The sequence below is a fragment of the Cryptomeria japonica genome, chromosome 4 (assembly GCF_030272615.1).
Source record: "Cryptomeria japonica chromosome 4, Sugi_1.0, whole genome shotgun sequence".
Classification (NCBI taxonomy): domain Eukaryota; kingdom Viridiplantae; phylum Streptophyta; class Pinopsida; order Cupressales; family Cupressaceae; genus Cryptomeria; species Cryptomeria japonica.
In genome coordinates this window covers 625949811-625969936 of record NC_081408.1, presented here as the reverse complement: position 1 = coordinate 625969936, position 20126 = coordinate 625949811, and the positions used below count along the sequence as shown (strand labels likewise).

The 20126-nt window shown below is 35.2% G+C and overlaps 1 protein-coding gene across 1 annotated transcript; it reads left to right on the top strand.

Moving 5' to 3' along the window:
- The first annotated feature begins 6226 nt into the window (after positions 1 to 6226).
- On the top strand, positions 6227 to 18056 carry LOC131079050 (uncharacterized). The gene is made up of 8 exons (XM_058016930.2): positions 6227 to 6570; positions 6671 to 8650; positions 8794 to 8952; positions 9086 to 9265; positions 9352 to 9546; positions 16499 to 16597; positions 16703 to 17290; positions 17408 to 18056. Exons 2-8 carry the CDS (start codon positions 6719 to 6721, stop codon positions 17735 to 17737), a joined length of 3483 nt encoding a protein of 1160 aa, XP_057872913.2. The 5' UTR covers positions 6227 to 6570; positions 6671 to 6718; the 3' UTR covers positions 17738 to 18056.
- The last annotated feature ends 2070 nt before the right edge of the window (positions 18057 to 20126 follow it).

The window sequence follows — 20126 nt, the reverse complement described above, 5'->3', positions numbered from 1 at the left end:
AATGGAAAGGTGTGTTGGTTGCTGATGGTGTGGATGCGGTCACTCATTAACAACTTGTGGATGAGACAATCCTTTTCGGGGATGCCTCACTAAAGGAAGCTTGCCATATAAAAAAAACTCTTAATGTCTTTTGTGAAGCATCTGGATAGTAGGTAAACTGGAAGAAATCAGACATTTTTTTCTTTAATACAGATCTTAGAAAGCAAAGAGAAATAGTTAAGATCCTGGGTGTCAAAGTTGGCTCTCTCCTAGGGAGATTCTTGAGAACACCTTTGTTTGGGGGGGCTAACGGAACACATTTGTGGCAGAGATTTTTTGACAGTTGTGTCAACAAGGTAGAAGGTTGGAAATGCAAATGGCTCACCTCAGCTGGTAGGTTGTTATTGTTGAAATCAGTCTTATTTGCAATGTCGATTTATTCCACGATGTGCTTTAAAGTTCTAGATAAAATAGCTAGAGCAATTAACCAGTTTATGAGGAAATTATTTTGGAATGGCAAGAGTGATCAAGACAAAACTCCACTGGTAGCTTGGGATAATGTGTGTCAACCACGTCTGGTGAGAGGTGCTGGGCTAAGAAAGTGGTGCTTCGATTTGGCAGATGTATGTAAAACCCAATCACAAATGGGTTCTAATCTTGAAACACAAATATCTTGACTCATTAGATGGTGAGAAGTTTTTTACTATTCGTGAGCCTCCTAGAGGATCCGCAGTGTGGACTTTTTTGTTGTCTTGCAGGAAAGTGATCACAAAGCACATCACCTGGCAATTGGGGAATGGGGAGAAAGCTAATTTCTGGACAGATTCTTGGGATGGAAAACTTGCCTTATCCTTGAGGGAGGATATAGCTCTTATTAAACAGGTGTCTGAGGCCATTTGGGGCACAAAAGTTAAGAATTACTTGTATTTAGAACGATGTAATGGAGTTGATATTTGGCAATGGAAAGATGTTGATGTGTTGCCATTATCTTCCCAGCAAAAAAGGCGTTTTCAAAATATTTTAGAAGAGTGCTCCCCAATCCTTGGCCCGAAAGATGATGTTATAAAATGGTGTGGCTCAAAAATCAGGTGCTTATTTAGTCAAAATTGGATACAACATTATTGAGAACACAAATGTCCAACCAAATTGGCCTTCAAAACTATGTTGGAGCTCTAAGTGTCTTCCCAAGGCAAGAGTTTTTGCCTGGTTGGTTCTGAAGAGGAGGATTCTAACGAGAGATAGAATGTTGCATTTGGGATTCAGTGATCCTTTCCAATGTGTTATGTGTAAAGAACAAGAGGAATCATTGGATCATTTATTGTTAAAATGTGATTTGGCTCAAGGTGTTTGGAGGTTCGTACTTGGTAAGTTAGGGTGGCCAATCCCTCTCCCAGATAATATTTTTGATCTTATTAAAAGTTTATTTTCAGAGAATAGTAAATCAGTCTTGTCGAGTGTATGGATGCTCTCGCCTTCCATTGTTATTTGGGAATTGTGGAAAGAAAGGAATAGGAGAAATTTTCAAGACAAAACGAAAGGGCTAGACAAAATGTGTGGTAGGATGGAGAGGGCCATCTCCGAAGTGGCTTCCTTAGCGATAGTTAACCATAATTTTGTGAAACACCCATACAATTTGAATGACAACTGCATCCTAGCGAGATGGCCTCTCATCAAGCTCAGACCCGTTCATGGGTTTACTAGGGTTAATCCAGTGAGTTGTCCTTTTGAAGCTGATGTAGTGACATGGTCAAAGCCAAAGATCAAGGGTTGGGTGAAGATTAACTTTGATGGGGCCTCAAAAAGGAATCTGGGCACTTCAGGTACGGGGTGTGTGGCCTACGATGATGAGCGGAAGATCCTTTTCACAGGAGCTAGAATATTATAGGACAAAACCAATAATGAGGTGAAGGCTCAAGCGACCTTGTTAGTGGCAGACTTGGCAGTAAACATGAAGGCATTAAAAGTCCACTTGGAAGGGGATTCCTAGGAAGTGATCAATGCCCTGATTAAAGGTGATACCCCGTGTTCGAAACTAAATAAGTTCATACATATGATTTGTAAAAAGTTAAAATCCTTCCAAGATTTTTGCATTTCCCATGTGAAAAGAGGTGGGAATGTCATTATTGATGTTCTTTCAAACATGGCGTGTGAGCTCTCTAAAGGGGAGGTGAGGTGGCGAGATGGTCATGATTGCATCGTGTGATGGAGTTAAGACACCCTGCCAAGAATGTACTCCTACAAATTCGATATGTGCGACTTGCGGCTGGCTTTTTATCCAAAGCTGTAAGTCTGGTTTGAGTTAATGGGCATTTAATGCGGAATTCTCTCTGAAATGGCGACGGTTGTGGAGTGTGCCTCCTTAATTTCTAATCTTGGTATATTCGCATATTCAATGCGGCTTTTCTGTGAGTTTGGTGGTGAAGGCTATAGGTTTTTGGCAGAGCTCGACAATTTTTTGCAAAGTTTATTTTTTGAGGACGTCCAGAATGGAAGCAAACTTTACCCTGAGGTCTTCAAAGTTGATGCCAACTTTTTGGGGTCATGTCCTGGTGAAGAAGCCTGAGAAAATATTTCTGGCAAAAGACCCTCTGTTCTTGAAAGTGGTTTAGTTGGTTTTAGGTGAGGAGGTGGCGGTAATCGGCCATAGGTATCGGTCGAGAGAAGACATTTATTCTCTAATCATGGCTTGGGGACTGGACTTGGGACATGCATGCAAGGAAGTGAGGAGGTGTTGATGATGATTGTTATGCATGCTTACTTGTTAAATTTGGAGTCGTTGTTGGAGTGGGTCGTTCTGAGTTGGTGATTTAACCTGTTTGAAGGTATTCCAGAGAATAACGCTAAGTTGCGGGCTAGGCACTCTCGACTTCCATTTTTTCGACGCCGAGAGGAGGTCAAAGCTCAGTTCAGAGATGATGCTAGGAGAGGATGGGAAGGCTTGGTGGTTTATGTTCAAATAATGGAGCTTGAAGAAATCATCTGATAGGCGAGAGTGGAGGCTAGGTTAGTGGACAAGATGCAAAGAAGGAGGTCGATCACCAAACGACTCTCTGTGGAGCTGGCAAGATAGGTTGAGCAGGGTGGTGCGGTTGGTGGATGCTTCGAGCTATCGAGATGCTGCAAATGGTTGATGATCCATGGTACCCCTTGGTACATTAATTTTTTTGCCTTAATTACTATTTAGTGTTCTTCTCTGATAAACTGTTAATGCCAATGAGGCACAATGTATTGAAACTTTTTCTACAGTGGGTTGGGATAGGTTTTTTGATGTCTCTGTTTGAAGATCAATATGGTTTTGGCAGGGTGGTTTAGTTTTCAGATGGTGGTTTGGATGAATGATGGTTTAGTATGTACTTCGGTTTACTTTTTAATAAAAATAAAAATATATTACCGATCAAAAAAATATATTTAGAGAAATTTATGTAAAAAAGTAGAAATATTTCTATTAAACTCTTCACAAAATAAAAGCAAACAGAAAAAGAAACTATGAAAAATAAATTCTTATTTTTAGACTTCTATATTTATATATTCTTATTAAACTCTTTGCAAAACAAAAAAAAATCTATTATAATAATAATTTAGTGTTAATATTTGATTTTGTAAAGACTTTAATAGAAATATAAAATATAATAATGAGAATATATTAAAATATAATAATATAACCATAATAATAATTTAATATTAATTACAATATCATAATATAATTTTAATAGTTTAATATTAATTACAATGTAATAATATAATAATTTTTTTAAGTGGAATAATAGACAAACATGATATCTTTTATATAATTTTTTCTAAATATAGATATGCTAGTTACCATATATACTTCAAGTTTTAATAATAGAGTTGGTAGTAAAACCTATGAAAACACTTTAATCAAGGAACTACCAAACTCCAATTAAATGACTCCATATTAGATAAGGAATTTAATATTTCTAAAAGGTCAAATTTACATTAATTATTTGGGCTACTTAAATAAATGTATTTAATTAAAATATACATTGATTTAGGTAAAGGAGTTGTGATTCATAATTAAATCAATTGAAATAGACATGGAAATTAAATAAATTGGATATGTTAGTTTGTTAATTCATGATGGGAAAATGATGTGTTAGGAGTTGTGATCTATAATTAAAACAATTGAAAATTTATGAAAATCAAATAAATTTAACATGTTAGTTTATTAATTGATGAATGAGAAAATGACATGTTAGGAACCATTAATCAATGTTTCACATTTTTAGGGTTGATTCTAATGATGAAGAAATTCTTAAAAAATGACTATTGTTCCTTAGAAGTTCACCTATGCAAGTGTACATTTGACCTTCATGAGTGTAGGTAGGATTTTTATGACTATAAATTAATCTTCTATGTAGACTTGAATTGGTATTCATAGATTTGAATCGATCAAATAAGAATTGATGTGATTCACTCACCTTGATCTTCATGTCTGAATTATTGTAATGACTAATGGCGTGCACAAGCAATTCTCAAAAATCTCTTGAATTGTAAGAGTCATGCTCTTTTTACTCAAACCCCTAGTAGACCAACTTTATGACTCCAAGAAAAATGATCATGAATGACAAACAAACATGCAACAAACATTTGTTGTGACTACCCTCTCTCCTTCTAATCTCTCATCCCTTCCCCTCCCTCAGTGTTCTTGGTCTCACACCTCTCCCTTATTACGTTGATGAAAAAAATCACACACACAATCAACTCCAAAAATCATCAATAAAAATCACACACACAAATAAATCCAAAAATCATTAATTTAAATCCTGCATTGAGTAGACAAATGCTTTCAACTTAGATCTATATATTTGTCGCCTTTTATAACACCATTTCATATGAGTGAACGAATACCCTTAAATACAATAACATAGCTCACAAAAAAAACACAAACATGCACTAATAAAGGAGGAAACCATGGACCTAGTTTATGATATTTAAATTTAAAAGTATAACATTCAATCTACAATCACACAAGTGGCTTGAACAATGAATAATAGGTCCACAAATTGAAAATCTAAAGATTAAAAATCAATAATAAAAAAGATCAAGACAAACCAATTTCGTACAATTATTAGGTTAAAGGCATATTATACTCCCATATGAATGCAAAAACACCTATCAATAAAAATTAGGAGCATTTAGTTTGACCTGTTTGTGACACTTAAATGCATGGAAAGCTAAAAAATATATTTTTATGTTTTTTTTAAAAATTTAATAAAACCTTTAATTTATTTATTTTCTCCTATCATGCAATTAAATGCTAATTACCATTTAGCTATAATCAATTGTGTCTATCTCCATCATGTACTTAGTTAATTTCATAATTATCCTAATATAATAATATAATAATAATAATAATAATTTAGTACTAAAAATTTTCAAATTGTAATAGAAATATAAAAATAAAAATATATTAGAATATAATAATATCTTAATAGTAATTTAATATTAATTACAATATAATAATATAATTTTTCAAATGAAATAATGAACAAATACATATCTTTCAACTTCTTTTTTTTGATGGGCAATTTACAGAAGGTGATAAGATATACATACCCTATCCCCTATCTTTCAACCTATGTATATTTCTCTATGAACAAATACATATCTTTCAACTTCTTTTTTTTGATGGGCAATTTACAGAAGGTGATAAGATATACATACCCTATCCCCTATCTTTCAACCTATGTATATTTCTCTAAAAATAAATAAACTAATATATTTATAAACGAATTATTACACTTACAACTTTAATTAAATAAGACAAATCTCAAACCTAAAATATATATATATATATATATATTTCACTATTGTAAAAACTTTAATCATATATTGATAGTACAACCCACAAGACTTCCTTATCTATAAGAAAAAGTCTTACACACTTAAAATTCAAATTTGACTTGTCCCCTGCCTAAGTTCCAAAATAGAACTACCTTACTATTTTTCTTCTCATGTTAATTTCATGCAAAGCTTAGTTGTATGTAAAATTTTATTGCATTATTTCAATTAAAAAAAAAACTTACTCAATTTACCAATAAAAAACTATTTATAAACGTTGGCGTTTGGCATGCCCTTTCCCGGGACGGAAGAAACGTGAAACGTTAGAAGTGGCTTAACACGTGGGCCCACCGGATAAATTTAACCGCGATTAACTCTACAGAAGTTTTAAAGCATCCAATCCAGAACTACTTATATTAATTAAAGTCATAATCCTGAAAAAGGGCAAAAATGATAAAAATAGGCATATCGTCGGTAATAAAAATGAATTTTAAGAATTCATAAATAAAAAAACAGCTATATACATCAGGGATCTGTGCGATCTCGGATTGTTCGAATAAGGGTTTTGATCCGGGTTTTTGTCGTTAAATCTGTAACAAATCCTCACAGTTTTCTAGTTTTTGGTCTTATATCAGCTGCAGCGCCTGAGAATTGCATTTTATCCGTCTGGTAGAGTGAAAATTGGCGGTCGAATCACGGTTTTTGGCTCAGATTTGGCTAGTTTGCTCCTGATTGGGATCTCATTTGGTTCTATTCGGCATTGCGGAGATTTTTGGTGGAAAATTAGAGGTAAGAATTTTTTTCCAGTGTAAAGATCTTGAATTCGCTTGCCTTCTTTTGCTGCATTTAGCTGTAATTTGGGCGATCAGAGATTTTTTTGTGGGATCAGGGTTTGGGAGATTTGAGATTTGAGGTGTTTGAGTTGGATCTGGTTAGAATGACGGCTGAGTTGCAAGATTGCAATGGAGCCGTCGGAGGTCTTAGGGTGGAGCATGAGGAAGTTGAGGTGCAGACGAATCCTAAGACAATTCTGATCGATGAAAATTTGAAGCTGGAGGGAGAGGACCAGGTGTGTAATGGCGTCGTCAGGGAAAATTTGAAACCGGATGAAGATATAGAGGATTTTTCTGGCGACGGGAGTGAGAATTCAAAGGTGAATGAAGATAGTGAAAATTTGAAGTTAAATGAAGATAAAGTGCTTTGTAATGGTGATGCCAGTGAAAGTTTGAAGATGAAGGAGGATGACAAGATTTGTAATGGTGATCAGATTGAAAATTTGAATCCGAGTGATGAATACGAGGGTAGTGATGGAGATGGGATTGAAAGTTGGACATTGATTAAAGGTGAGGCAGTTTGTAATGGTGATGAGATTGAAAATTTGAAGGCGAGTGAAGATGAGACTGCCTGTAACGGTAATGAGGGTGACAATTTGGAGCCGAATGAAGATAAGACCGTTTGTAATGGTGATCTGTGTGAGAGTTTGGAGTTAGTTTCAAAGTGTGCTGGGAGTGAAATTTGTACAAAGGGAATCGATAATGACGACAATTTGTCGATGGATAATTGTAAACAACACGAACCGGAATTTGTTAGCGTTCAAGCTAAATCTAGTGATCAGCCACCTGATATGAAGTCAGAAGACCCCGTTTCGTCCATGCCTGGAACTGTAGATGAAGTGCAGGATCTGCAGTGTTTGGTAAGTGAGAACGAGGTTGAATCCCATTTGATAGAAAAGGGGGACGATGTTCTTCATTCAGAACCTTTGGTTGAGGATTGTCTCAATCATGAAGTGCGTGATCTGGTAAATGAAGAAGAGGAAGAGCCTGAATTGCAATGTTTGGAAAATGATAAGATTGATGTCGAAACCGAAAACTCAAAGAATGAAGAGACAGAGCATACTTTTGAAATTAGGGTTGGTAGGGATCATGAGGTTGGACAGCCTGATTTGATTGTTCAGGATGAGGAAAAGCCTGAGCAGGAATTCGAAGATGAAGAAAACCAAGAAAAAAAGTTTGACTTTCAGATTGATCAGGTCCATGAGCTGGAATCACGGGGGGTTTTAACTGAAGAATTCAAGTCAGAGCCATTGCCTGTGGTTGACATGAATTGTGAGCCAGTTGCATTAGAAACACAGAATGTGATCAGTGAAGAGACCAAGCCTGAATCACACATGGCAAATGATGAGTTTGAATCAGGTGGTGAATTGCAGGAAAACAGACATGACACATCCAATAATGTTGAAAATGGTACATTTAGGATAAATATGGCCGAGTTTCCGGCTTTGAAGTCTTCTGTAGACAAATCAATTGAGCTTGCATCACATGTTGTTGTCAATGAGGAGAATACATCTTACCTGCAGTGTTGGCCAAATGGGAGCAATATTGTTGAATCTCATATAGATGCTAGTGATGACAAGGTGATTGAATCAGAGTTATTTGTTAGTGGGAGCACTAATCTTATCAGTGAAGACATGCATGGGGAAAACAATGACGAGTTACATCATTCAAAAGATGAAATTTGTGATGTAGAATCTGGTAGCTGCAATGAGAGTAACCCTGGTGGTGTTTCTGACACATTGCTTGAAACATGTGAAATTAGCAATGGTACAGAGCAGTCTGAGATTCAAGAGGACAAAACAGATATTGCTGATTGTGTATCAGCAGTTGGTCCAGACTCATCAAATGTAACGTCGATTTCAGGGAATGTGCAAAAACGTGAAGCAGAAGTTCCTAAGAAGACATTCTATTGCCTGGCTAAAATACCCAGGCATGTTGATAATAAAATCAAGGTGCAAATTCGACTTGCTCAGTTGCAGTTGGATGAGAAAACACAAAGCAGGGATTTCATTAAAGCAGCCATACAAATGAAACGGGTATGTGAGATCTATCCAAGTTCATTAATCAAGCTGGGGTCATTTCCTTGAGCATTTTTATGCTCATCAATTCTACAGTAATTTTGAAATATGTAATCCTCTGTTCTCTATTGTTGGATATATGATTTGTTTTCTGAATGCAGGCTAGCCGAGAACAAATGTTGAACAGGTTGAAAGCTGCAAGGCAGGAAGAGAGGACAATCCGTGAAGCAATCAGGTCCAAACGACAGGATATGGATCCTTTGCAGATAGCCTTGAATAAAATAAGGAATGCAAGCTCAGCAGAGGAGTATGATGACAAGGCAAGTCCACATGTGAAGAGGCTTAAAAGATTTAGATTGAACTTTTGTATGGATATAATTGGAATTACATTATAATCACATTCTTTGTTGCTTTATTATATGTAGTAACTGACTAGGTAATTCTTGGAAACAGATATACCAGATGCAATATCGGATTGAGCATGAGAGTATGCCATTACGGGAAGAAAAGCAATTGTTGCGTGATATCAAACAGATGAAGATTTCTCGGGATGAATTATTTGCAAATACAGGGTCTCATTCTGAACTCGAAGAGGCATTTGATAATATAGATACAATTCAAGAGCGCATTCAGGTATTTGTTATCTTATTATTGAAGATTAACTTTTGAGGCTTTCAAAATTTGACCTTCTAAGTGATTGAGATTCACTCTTTTTGCAGTTTCTGGGTCAGCAGTTGGAATCCCTGAAAAGGCAGGCCTCTCAAGCAGAAAAGAATACCCTTGTCATTCAGAAAGATTTTGAAGCATTGAATGATGATTTAAGACAGTTGCAAGTTCAGTGGAGTGCTGCAGATGGTGTTCGACAAGATGCCTATGAAAATTTAAGAGTTTTAAAGAAACAGGAATATGAGAGGGTAAGAATACTTTTCTTATTTATCTAGTTGAGTTTCTGCCGCAGAACTTTAATTGCATGTGGCCTTTTTTAATGGTTGTGTTTTGTTGCAATTAGCGAATCAAGTGGACAAATGTTAAGAACAAATGCCTTATTTATATGTTCCTATATTTTGGTCATAGATAGAATTTTTGTGCATGTCATCACTTGGCATTTTATATTGTATGGAAAAAAACTTTGAAAAGCCCTGTCTGGAGTATTGAGTCCTTTATGAAGCCAAATAGACTAAAAATCAGGATGATTTGCTATATAAATTGTCAAAGGATTAAAACTTCTAGAATCTTTGGATTCTTATTGTCAATATTCTTTGAAGCTCTTGTTTGAGATGTTGAAACACATATAAATTTAATTAGACTCTATATGACCATCTTGCCTCTTCTATATATCTTGTTACATTATTAAAATGGTTAGGGATCCGAGCATATGGTTTTGTATCTGTTTTAAGATATGAGGCGTTTGTGACTTGTCTAAAACAAATTTTATTTTTTGTTTTTTAAAACCAGAGTGGGGTTCACGGGGTAGTGCTCGTTGCGGGATCTGATCAACAGGGTCAAGGGGCAGCATCCCTCGTCTGCATGTTACCAAATTAAGGCCTTCAAAACCATACAGAATCTAATGGCACATGCTATTTTCATAATTTTGTCACTATGTTTTCTTCAACATGATATCCTCGTTATTTCTGACCAAGTATTCATCCTCAGAAAACATAGTCAAGCTGGGGAATCTTACAAGTCTAAATGTTCAGGGCAGTACAGTTGAATACAGGAATATTGTCATTCTTGAATCTTCTTATTTATTTTCTTCTCTGTTTTTAGAAACAACTTACAGCTGTCAGAAGAAGCACACAAACATTTATGAAAATTGATAGCATCCACCACCAACCCACCTTAACCTTATTCTCCACTCTTTACCAAGCCTGAGGTGTCGGTTACTTATGAATTAAGAAAGATTTGATTGCGTGCATCCCAAAGTTAAGATAAGAGAGTTTGCATCTGAGTAAATAAAAACAGTAACAGCTGTTTTAATAGTCTCTTTTGCCTGCAATACCATGTAAATATTCTTTCTTTCTTCCAAGGTCAACCATTTGTCCATGCCATCACATTGCCTGCCTGTTCAAAGCTCAAAACCATTATCATGATATTAAATTGAACTTCATTGCTGTTCTGGTACTGGGATTCCCAGTGCCCCTGAGATGGTTGAGGGACTTCTAGAGGTTCCCAGGCCATTGGGGTGTCCCTCCAACATCCTAAGCAGGGAGGGATGACACAGAGACATTTACATTCGCTGCTTTTGCAGGATGCCCCAGAAATGTCTCCACTCTGTTGGTGGCAGTGGTGGTGCAGTGAGGGGACATTTCATCACCGTCCCTGCTTCCCTGGAAAGGCTGAAATACCCCAGTTTCTGAAATTTTGCATTTTCAGGAGGGATGAGTCCCTGTGGAACTGTGGGACATACAGAATCCCAAATTGAAATAACTTGAGAAATGCAAAATAACAATTTGGGGCTGGAAATTTACAAGAGACTTAAGACAGTCTACAGAAGGCCTATTGATGGTCGATATAAATCTTGAATTCCAAAAGAACATACCAGAAAAACTAATATTCGAGGGCTGTTCAGAAATTGTTATAGTAAGATGAATGCTATAATGTATAGGATAGAAAAACTAATATTCGAGGGCTGTTCAGAAATTGTTATAGTAAGATGAATGCTATAATGTATAGGATAGGAAGTGTCTGGTGCCACCTGCAAATGCTAACTCAAAACTATGAGTTGATGTTTTCATCCTCCAGGGATTTCCACAACAAAACAAAGGTCAATCCAAGTCTTATTTCTGCCTGAGTTTGACATTTGATAAAAATTAATTTCAAACATTGGAAGCTGGAAATAGTGAGTAACCAAATGAATGCCATCTTACATTGGGTTACTAAGTACTCCAGACTTGAGTATGCATAAGGAGCAGCGGATCCACATAAGTGACATCCTTAAAGGCTTAATACATAGCTACTTCGAATCTACGGTTTAAATCTATCTGGTTTAATGTTCTGACGTGGAAACAGAGATAACACTTCTCTTCATTTCTTTGTATTGCCATGCAAAAACGTCAGTCTGTTCAATTTTTTTTCCTGATACAGTTTTTCAAATTTTCTCCACGGACAAGATGGGAATTTTATACACTGTAGTAGAAGAATTTAATACATAGATAACACATAGCTACTTTAATACATAGCTACTTCGATTCTATGGTTTAAATCTATCTGGTTTAATGTTCTGACGTGGAAACAGAGATAACACTTCTCTTCATTTCTTTGTATTGCCATGCAAAAACGTCAGTCTGTTCAATTTTTTTTTCCTGATACAGTTTTTCAAATTTTCTCCATGGACAAGATGGGAATTTTATACACCGTAGTAGAAGAATTTAGTGAGCACAACATTCTTTATTGAGCATGCTTACTAATTTTTTTCCTTCGTCTTATGACTGAAAGTCGGAAATGCAATTTGGGGAAGTATTATGTTGGCTTATTGTGTGTCTGGATTGTACAATAGTTATTACAATTTATAATTGAGTACATTGTAGGATTCCTGCTCTCAGAAACAGAAAAAAATAACCATATTTTGAAGTGAAAATGTGAACAAATTTTGATCTAATTGTTGATGTTTGGATCACCATGGACTTGAAGAAAACTGTCTCACATGTACTAGATTGGTCATAATAGACTACAAATCAACTGAATTGCTCTAAATGGAGTAGTGTATATCTGCAGATAACATATAGACCTGTGCAGAACAAAGAGAGAGTTAACAAATGGCAAAGAGAACCCCGAGTTGCAGAAATTGATGTCTCTGTGATTAAAATGGCCGTATTGCAAATCCATTTATTGGAGGTCCAGTTGTTGGCTAAGAAAGGTTTTTTAAACTCCAAAATTCTGTCAGAGAGATGCAAAAATAGGAGGGTGTAGAAGCAGCAGAGTTCAATCTGAAATGGGATTTCTCCAATAGAAAACAAATGCTAAAATCCGCATAAATTATAAGTTGTAATTGAGCTTGGCAAGGTCACAACTATAGATGCAGAATCACCCCTAAATAGAATACGAAATGATTAAGCAGCTTCAATATCATGACGAAAAACTCCAATGTGCCCACAAGAATAGTCATCCACTGACTGGCTACAACCACCTTGTACCATGGTCATGAAGCAAAAGAAGCCTGCATCTGTTACATTTCAAACAATGAAAGGTACAAACTTATAAAGTGGTTTAAATATTCCAGAATTAGAGTCACATAGCTCTTCTATGTTCAATCAATGTCACTAAAGAAATCCATGCGTATCTGTGACTTTGTAATTGCTTTCTAGTCTATAAGATGTAGGTTTGGAGAGAAAGGCTAGATTAACAAGCACTGTCACATTAACATTGCCCGTTGCAAAAAATGTAAAAAGACTGGGATAGTCATCAGTTATTTGGAGGTTTCTGAACTTCTCATCTCCAGGAAATGTCAGCTAGAAGCTGCCATAATGCTGCTCACTGATAGGCCAATGCTTTCATGTGCTGTCCAAGATCCTTTGGAGACAAAAATATGATTATATGATCATTAGGATTTGTTTCCCACAAAAAGTGAATAACTATATTTTGTCAATACATCAAGGTCACAAAGTAAAATCACAAAACCCTTCTAAATTATAATTAATGGCAGAAAGTACAGCACAAATTCAAATATAAGGCAGCAATGCAGATAAATCCAAAATGGAATACTGTAGCGAAAATTCAGTCTTTAAAATCGCAATTGTAATTATAACAAATGTTGTCAAGTTGCTGATCTCAATGTAAGCTAAGGAGAAAAAGAAATTACAGTAATGCCTACAATTAAACAAATAGATCAGCAGGAGTTGGACTTTACAATAAACCTAACATTTTTAAATGGCACCATGAAGCATATTAGAAACATAAATAGTCCCACAAGAGAAGGGCTTCTCAAAGAAACATGAAACCTAAGTTAATGGATATACCCCTTGGGGGTCCTGGTCCCATACCAAACAAGTGTGGGTATGGGTCCTATAATGGGAGTGGCTTGGGTACACCCAGCCCAGCATCCCATACCCCCACGTGTGTGTGTGTGTACACACACACACACATACATATATCATATATATACACATACATATTTATACACACACACATATACGTATATACATGCATATGTATACATACATACATACTCAACTCAATTAATTTTTATTCTTATCTACATTATTGTTTCCTTTCTCTTGTTGCTTATGTTGTTCCCATGTTTCTTGTTCGTCTTATTCTTCTTATTTTTTTATGAGACTACTTATTTTAAACAATTGGTCCCTTTAATGCAAAAACATGGGCTTGTGGGGATGTCAATCCAAGAAGGTTCAATCAATCCAATTTTTATTTTTTTTCAATAGCTATTTCTTTATATCCTCACATGATGTGCTCTTCATTCTTAGTATCATCTTGTATGAAAATATATATATGCATGCATGCATGTATATATGTATGTATGTATATACTATTTATATACATATATTTGTGTATATACATTCACACACACACACATTCAGCCGTAACCAAACATACCATACCCAAGATTTTTTTTTCCATACTGGTCTACCAAAACCTTGTTCCCGTACCCAACCCTGTACCAGAATTGGCAACTTAGCATGAAACTGATGATTGGGTGGGTGACCATAAAAGGAGACCAACACTTTCGCATATCTGTAATAAGGCTTGGACCAGAAGAATGGAAAACACCATTTTCCTTTACTGCGAAAGGAACCAAGCAAGATCTGAAAATACTCGCTGGGAATTGCTAAGGATGAATAGGCAGAGCTGGACAATTGTAGGAGAAATCCACATATGCCTTGTAGATTCTATCCTAACATCTCAGGCAGACAGCATACCTGTGGTTTAGCTGTAGTGAAATTGTAGTAATACATTCCAATGTATTAGTGTTATAACTTTGGAATGAATGTGGTTGAAAATGAAATGGCCATTTGATATAATCTTATTAATTTGAGCTGGACAATTGTAGAATAAAGCCACAACTCCATCTAGATTCTATCCTAGCATCTAAGGCCAATAAAACTCTTCTAGCTACAAAAGTGATTGAATAGACTCAGTCAATAGTGATTTGAAACTACTTCTGAAAAAGCAGATTGATTACTTTAAGAAACAAATATGTGCTCGAAATGAAACGGCCATTTGATCTAATCTTATCAATTTGATTTCTATGAAAAGCTAGCCCCGTTGTATCCAAAGATGGAAGAAACAATTGTTCCTTACGTTCCTTTGCATGAAAATTGTTATAGACAATATCTTAATATATTCCATCTCTGAGTCTCTTAAAATTTGGCTAAGCATTTCCTGCAATATTTGTTGTATATCTTCTTCTATTAGTAACATCCACAGAAGAACTCTTTTGGCGTGATTTTGTTTATTGATACTATTTTTTTGACAACTGTATTTGTTAGGAAAAGTATTGGTGTCATCTTATCCTAGTGCATTGCTAAATATTTTTATGCTTCTTTGGGGAACCTTTGTCTTGACTCACACGCTGATACATGTGGTTGACAATTGTTTTTGTTTTTCTAAATTTGCCCCTTATTTAGTGATAGTGTAACTTCTGATGCCATAACCGTCAACACTTTGTAGTAATAGGCATCATATTTCTAAATTATTTGTATTCGATAAATTCTTGCTATAGACAGCAATATTGCTGATTGCAATGATAGTGTTTTCAAGGCCATGTGTGGGAACCAATAACTACAATTTTCAAAATTGTGAGTCTTTATGTGAAATTCATTTGCACTTTTTTTTGCATAGTTTTGCTTCTTTGGTCAGCATTTATCGTACATTTACCAAGTTGTTTCTTTTAAAATATATTTGCAATGTGCATGATCTTTGTCACAATGGAGATACCAATGGGGTTTTGACTATAAGAAAGTTTGACCTTTTGTTTATGTAATTGATATCTTTAAATTCTCTAGGAAATTCTTTAAATTATTGACAGCTTGTTTGCTTAGTACTGTCATTGCCTCTTTAAATAAGGCCTCTAAAAAAATTTGGTCAGAGTGAAGAGTTTTATGGGAAAAAAAAATTCTTTGTTCGCCTCACCAAGCAATGCTTTGTTCAAAACCATTGCCTTTACCAATTTATTGAAGCCTCTTGATCCTTTCTTGATTTCTTCCAAGTTTCATTTTCCTTACTTTTGTCCTGAATTTTTTATGGTACTACAAGAAAATATTAGCTGGGTCAAACAGATGTTTAACGTTGCAAGTCCACCTAACTCCATGTTGTCCTGCATAAAATATGTTTGCAATGAAATCATTATGTCATCTTGTACTCCACTTGATCATGGAAATTCAAAATTCACATCAATTGGTATTAGAGCCCTAAAACCATTTTTTTCTCAGGCATAAAAAACTTATACTAACTGGAATTATTAACCCAGAGGGTCTTTTAAATGGGTTGAACCATGAATCACCATGTCAAAATTCATGTATGTACCAGAAGTTATACCTTCATTGGAGATGGAGGGGGTTTATTGCTTTAGTTATTGCATAGTGGTAAGATGCACTTCAACTGGTATGTTTGTATGTGAATTAATATTTTAAACCCTTTTAAATCCAGGCATAAGTTTATACTACCACAAACTTCATGAAATAGTTAGGCTCTTTACTGACAAAAGAGGGTTTTCTGATGTTCATGAGCTGATGGCGCAAACATGTAAACAAAGTCCAGTATACTATGCTTGATAGATCCTTTCTATTTAATGAGTTTTCTCAATGAAAGTGTCATATTCTGTTCAATGAGATTAATTGCAAGCAACAATCTCGATAAACCTTATTATTTGGAATTTAATTAATTCTTTGCTTAACTTCATATTCATGACAGAATAATGAGTTCTACCAGAATAAAAGTGATATCCAGGAAGCCAAACAGTATGCCCTTGCAGGAGAAAGGGATGCATTGGATAAACTCTGTAGCAATCAGGTATTTTCTGTTAACACATGGAGTATATCTCCATCATTACTTTGGTTATATGTACATGGACCTTGAATTGTCAAATGTTCTAATCTTTTGCTGAAAATTTCTCAGGTCAACTGGATAATTGAGATGTGGGTTAAGAATGCAGACTTCCGTAGAGAATATATGAAGGATAATGAAAGGAGTACACTGAGGCGCTTGGAAACTCTTGATGGACGATCACTTGGTCCAGATGAGGAGCCTCCTCTACCAACTAACTATGGTGATGAGCTTGATTCTTCTGCACTGCCTCAGGCGAAGCTTCCTTCTTCTGTTACAAAACCTGAGAAAGAGGATAAGTCAACAACCACATTGCAGCAACCTACTGTAGTAGAACCAAAATCAAAAGTGCAGCAACCACTACCCAAGGAAGTTGTCATGCCACTCAAAAATTCTGATGTGAAGTCAAAAAAGTCTAAGAAAGGGTCATTAGAGTCAATTCCTCAAATTGAATCTTTTGAAGTGATTCCTGAGCCTGTCAAAAAGGAGGAAGAAGATTTGGTAAAAAAGGAGGAAGAAGCTGCTAAAATGAAAGAGTTGCGCAAACTAGAGGAGATGAGAAAGGCCAAAGAAGCCGAAGAGCGGAAACGAAGACTTGCAGAGAGAGCAAATGCAAAGGCATTGGCAAGAGCTCAAAAAGAGGCAGAGCGTAAAGAGAAAGTATGTCTATTTGTTTATTACATTCTTCTGATAAATCACTTCTTAAGTTTTCTAACTTTGATTTGTGTTTTGACCTGTCTAAATAATTTTTTTTTTTGCTTTGGAATGATAATGTAGGAGAGACAAAAGAAGGCCAACAAAAAAGCAGCTGCTGTTGCAGCGACTGTTTCTAATATGACTGAAAATGACATAACATCATCAGAGACTAAGAATGATGCCTCACATGACCTCCAATCTTCTCCCATAGTTGAGTCAAAAGATTTAACATCTACAACTCAGAAGAATGCTCCATCACAGCGGAAGAAATCAGTGTCTCAAAAAGCTAAGTCTAAGTCTATTTTCCCTGCAGCAGCTAAAAGAAACAGAAAAGGCATTCAAACATGGATGTTGATCCTTTTTGCTGTAGTTTTTTGCATGTTTCTTTTGATATTATGGTTTTATATCTAGATCACGATTTTGTGGCTCAGGATAGATCACAGATTCTTTTCGTAGGTCAGAAGTCTAGCTCATTTTGTTAATGCTTTAAATTTCATTTTGGGGTAATAATATTTATGGTCATTAAATGTCAAATTGGGGTTCTGTTGACCTCCAATCAATATAAATAATACACTCACCACAAATTTGTGGAGGAAGCTCAAGATGGTGTGCTTCTTGCAACATTTAGTTTGTTCTCACATCTCAGGACAGTTTATTAGAAGCTGTATTTGTATTTTTCTATTATTTTTCAAGAAGAAATCTTTGGTGTGAATGCCATATTATTTTTTAATTACAATTTGTTATTGAGTTCCATCAAATGTTGCACAAAGTCAAACTATGTAGAGCAATTATTGATTTATTAAAGAAAATTGAATTCCCATTGCCTTAAATTTTAATATTTTAAAACGGTTTTTTTGTAATCTCAATTTAATTTCTGTCATCAAATTTCAAATGAAGACATGGTTCTACTGGCGTAAGTTGACTGCATCCTTTTCATCGAAGTTATTATAGTATTTTAAGTTTTTTTCCTGCTTGTTTTCAAATTGTCCTTAGGGTATGGGGAGTTAGGCTATGTTATGATGTTTTTTCATTTCAGGGTTAGTTCTTGTCCAACGTGTTACGTAGAGAGCTAAGATAATCCTTGATTTTGTGCTTTTAGACACATAAATTATAGATCATAACAAGTTACTTACTTATCTCTAGTTGACTATAATATATTGAGACCAAAAACAGATTGCCTGCATATATAATATATTAGAGTTTGAATTTTAGATTTTTTTTAAGTAGGAAACATTGTCACCATGTTCCTTGGATTTGCCCTCTGGAGTCTTTAGACCCTGAAAGTTGACATTTATAGTTTTCCCTGCATAAGAGAATTTGTATTCTGATTCTCTGGGTTCAAGTATATGGGTGAAATTCAGCATTTTCCCTAAGTTATTTAAGGTTTCCTCCTACCTCATATACTTGTAGTTTTTGTTAAAGAATTCGTTTTCTGATGTATTTTGTAACACACAAACGATCTTCATGTCTCTGGTTTCAAGTATATAGATGAAATCAAGTGTTTTTTAAAGTCATTTAAGGTTTCCTTCTACCTCATACTTTTAGTTTGCTGAAATATGCTTCCTGCTTCCTCTCAATCTATATGAACTTAAGAACTAATTTCATTTCCAACACTGTAAAATCTACTTCACTGTTGCTTGTATTCCTTAAGGCAAGATATAAGTCGGTGATAAAATTACTTTCAAATTTATTCTTATGTTTTCACTACTACACAACAGTGTTCAAAAAAATCCTCATCAAGGAGATGATCTATACCATTCATGAAGAAATTTTTTCCTAAACTATATTTCAAGGCTTCTATGGTTTTTTAAGTCCAAGCTTACTCAATTTCAACTTAAACCTAAAAAGGAAAGTACAAACACACAGACAACCTGACACCATAACATTCAAAGGTAATTTCAACACACACCTCATTCTTATTAATTAGATAATATTTAAATTTTACATCATTTTAAATTTGTGCCTATAATCATTCTGTCTTTGTGGTTTTTGAGCTTAGTCAGTACGTAAAGCAAATAGATTTTGGATGAAAGTTATTTGTGTGAGGAAGCATCTCAACTTGACAAAGAAATTATATCTTGTTCTTCTGTAGCATGTCGGCTTTATTCTATTGACAGGTGTTTCTTTAGATTAGAGGTGTGCGGCACAGGGTTGATCTTTTAGGTGCGTGTCTACCACAAACATCTGTTATATCAAAAAATAAATTGGTGTTTTGGATGCCTGCAATGAATTTTTTTGGAGTATAAAACTATATATGGTTTGAACTTGGCGGTCCTTTATATCGAAAGTTAAATTGGTGTTTTGGATGCCCGCAATGAATTTTAAAGGAGCATAAAACTATATATGGTTTGAACTTGGCAATCTTTCAACTTTGATAAAAAAATGGATGCAAGTTTGTCAATTAAACGAGAGGTGGATCACTATCTGTAGTGAAGGTCATAAAAATTTGAAAAGAAACTAAAATTAAATTAATTGATCCTTACAACATGCAAGCTATTTGTTGAAGAGTCTAGAGAAAATTCTCATTATGTTCTAATCGTCTTCAAATTTGTTCTTGCCTAAGTTCCAAAATCTCTACTGAGTACTACGAATTATGCATGGCTTCTAGTTTTTTTCATTGTATAAATTTTGTTTTCCATGCATGTATTCTTTGGCATTGGTTGGAGCGGCACTTAACATGTTTGTCTTGTGAGTTCTTAACAGGAGGTTGGTTCTATTTTGTAGATTTGGATGGTTGGTTTTGTTTATGCTCAGCACTTTCATGAAGTCAAGCTTGGCATCGTTAGATTCTTTTTGCTAC